The following is a 2,668-nucleotide window of genomic DNA, read 5'->3' as shown; positions in this document are numbered from 1 at the left end:
TAGTTTAAATTGATAAAAAAAAAAAAAAACTATTTGAAACCCTTCCAATCGAATGGAATCTCAACTAATTCACATTTGTTTGCGCTAGGAAATTTCATCCCTTCTTCACACTAAGCGATAAACATCTTTCATTATTTAAAAAGAAAAATGCACACAATAGTCAAAACAAAAAATCTAATAATCTAAAAATATTAGTAATAATTCCGTTTTCCTTTCACGTTACCATCAGCAAGGTTAGTTAATCCCGCTTTACTTCAAAATATTGATGAATGATTTTATTCATTAATTTATTTATTATTATAATTAGATATAGATTATGTTAATAAACATAGAAACAGAGAGAAAATCAAACGAGAAAGCACATAAATTCAGCAGCAAGAAAAGGATGGTATCTAAGCAAGCACATGGCATTCCCAAATGTCACATCAGCATCAAGCAGCGCCTAAATTAACGCGCATGATTTTGAAAAGAAAAAGTGCCAAACAGATAACGCGCAAATTCAAATGATTTTCAAAGATTCCAGAATGTGTGATTATCAATATCAATATTATCCAATTTTTTTTTTCATTTACGTGAGAATGAATTTAGTATGGATTCATGAATGAATATTTTGAAAAGTTTTTCATCGAGCGATGAATGTTACTTCAGATATTCATATTATAGTGTTTGACTTTTATTATTACTATATTAGAAAAATCTTATGTAGTAAGACATGACCTAATAATTAATGATAATATTAATTCTTCGATAAACTATATTTAGGCAATATCTATCATGCACAAAATATTTTTATTTAACCTCTTATAAAATGAGTGTAATTAACCTAATTTTCTTATCATTTCTAGTTCCACTAAAAATAATCTCACAAATATATTCACCGTTTAAATGTATAATCTAAAATTATATGCGTATATTATATGATCTATAGTTTCATCCAATTAAGTGTCACCATCATTGTTAAAATTCATATTAACGTTACCCTAAAAATTAAATAAAGAAAAGGATACATACCCCGCGTGGCTTGTTATTATTATTATGTTGATGTTGTGCCACCTTCACACCACCGTCCTCTGCGGCGGCACCGGCACCGGCACCGGCCATATACATATTCATGATCTTTTCTGCCACCTCAGCACCGTCGTTGTTACTCTCCTCAATCAACTTCTCAAGTTGGGCCTTAGGCAACCGCATCCGGACCCTAGTGGGCCCACCATTGAGGCCCGCTTCAGGTCTGACGAGCGTGAGATCTGAAGCGGAGCGTTTGGAGAGCGCAAGAAGCTCAAGCCTTTCTTTGGCGTTGATGCCACGCACGCCACTCGAGCGTACCCTTCTAGGAAGCCCGTCGGACTCTACTTCGGGCTTAACCTTGGGTAATTCAACCAAGAAGTAGATCTTGTTGGGCTTTAACGACTGGTCGGGGTCAAGAGGCTTGGCCCGTAGGCCGAAGTGCTTAACGGCTTGGGAATCGAGAAGAACGTGACCTGGGTAGTCCTTTACGACGTCGTTTGCTACTGCCGGTGTTTTTAACTTGAAAGTCTCGCCATCTATCTTCATAACCTTCGCCTTCTTACTCCTTATTCCTATTGCGTTTCCCATCTTTAGTTTAATTTAAATAAATTTGGTTTGGTTTTGCAAATTCTTGTATTTGGGATTTTGGTGGGAGGGAAAAAGGGATTTGGTGTGTGTGTTTATATAGTGGGAATACGGTAACACGGTAGACGAAATCAAACTTGAATAATTATAGGGTTTGCACGTGTGAATTGGTGGAAATAGTGTGTTAAATTGTTAATTGCTGTGGAGGTTCCGTTGTGAAAACAGATCATGAAGGGTATCTCTTTTTTTACATGAAAATTCACTCACATTTATTTTTACATAAAAGAAAATTTTAAAATTTAGAAAAGAATAATGAGAGTTATTTTTTTTAACAAACCTATTTTTTAATTAATTAATTAAAATTTATTTTAATTTTAATTAATTTTCTAGTAAAACTACATGTAAAATTAATTGTAAAAAATAATTTAATTATAATTTAATTAAATTTATTAAATTATTTAATAATTTACAACTAGTTACGTTATATAAAGACATGTGTAGTGGAGTATTTACTTTTTGTATTTAGATATAGATATGAATATGTTAAACTGTTAAAAGACTAAAGAGTTGGTGTGGGAAAGTTTTGATTATTATGGCATGGGAACAATTTTACTTTAGTTGTGGGGTTAACTAAACTAAAGTTGTCCGGTAGTAAATTAAGATAAACTAATTGGGGTCCTCTTAAATAAAAGAAGAGAAAGGTGTGGGCTAGCCTTATATTCTTTTCATATGTTTGTCTACGTGTACAAGAAAATGATGTTTGCGGAGGAGATGACGATAATGATAAACATCTGTGAAAAGTAAATAATAAAAGCCAAGGAATGTTTTTATTCAATTTTTATGACCATCAGTGTGAAACTCATCTTTAATTAATTTAAAGATAGAGTGTGTTACAATCAAATAATGGATCTACTTCAATTTATATTTGTAATTTATAGCAACTTGCAATTATCCAAATTCCAAAGTATAATTCAACTATCATCAAGCTAATTAAGCACCCTAGCCAGTCTTCGTAATATTTTCTACTTGTTAATGTAACTAATTGTTAATGAATTACATTATTTTTTTCACAAAA

The 2,668-nt window shown here is 32.1% G+C and overlaps 1 protein-coding gene across 1 annotated transcript in view; it reads right to left on the bottom strand.

The window, feature by feature from the left end:
* LOC107457855 (uncharacterized protein At1g66480) overlaps positions 1-1,692 on the bottom strand; it is a 3,234-nt gene extending 1,542 nt beyond the window's left edge. The window contains exon 1 of the mRNA XM_016076029.3: positions 1,012-1,692. Within this exon, the coding sequence (XP_015931515.1) occupies positions 1,012-1,596 (585 nt within the window). The 5' untranslated portion in view covers positions 1,597-1,692. The remainder of the gene's footprint in view (positions 1-1,011) is intronic.
* Between the last annotated feature and the right edge of the window lie 976 nt (positions 1,693-2,668).

Source organism: Arachis duranensis, chromosome 7 (genome assembly GCF_000817695.3).
Source record: "Arachis duranensis cultivar V14167 chromosome 7, aradu.V14167.gnm2.J7QH, whole genome shotgun sequence".
Lineage (NCBI taxonomy): Eukaryota > Viridiplantae > Streptophyta > Magnoliopsida > Fabales > Fabaceae > Arachis > Arachis duranensis.
Note: the sequence above shows the minus strand (reverse complement) of the source record. Positions and strands in the feature narration are given on the sequence as shown.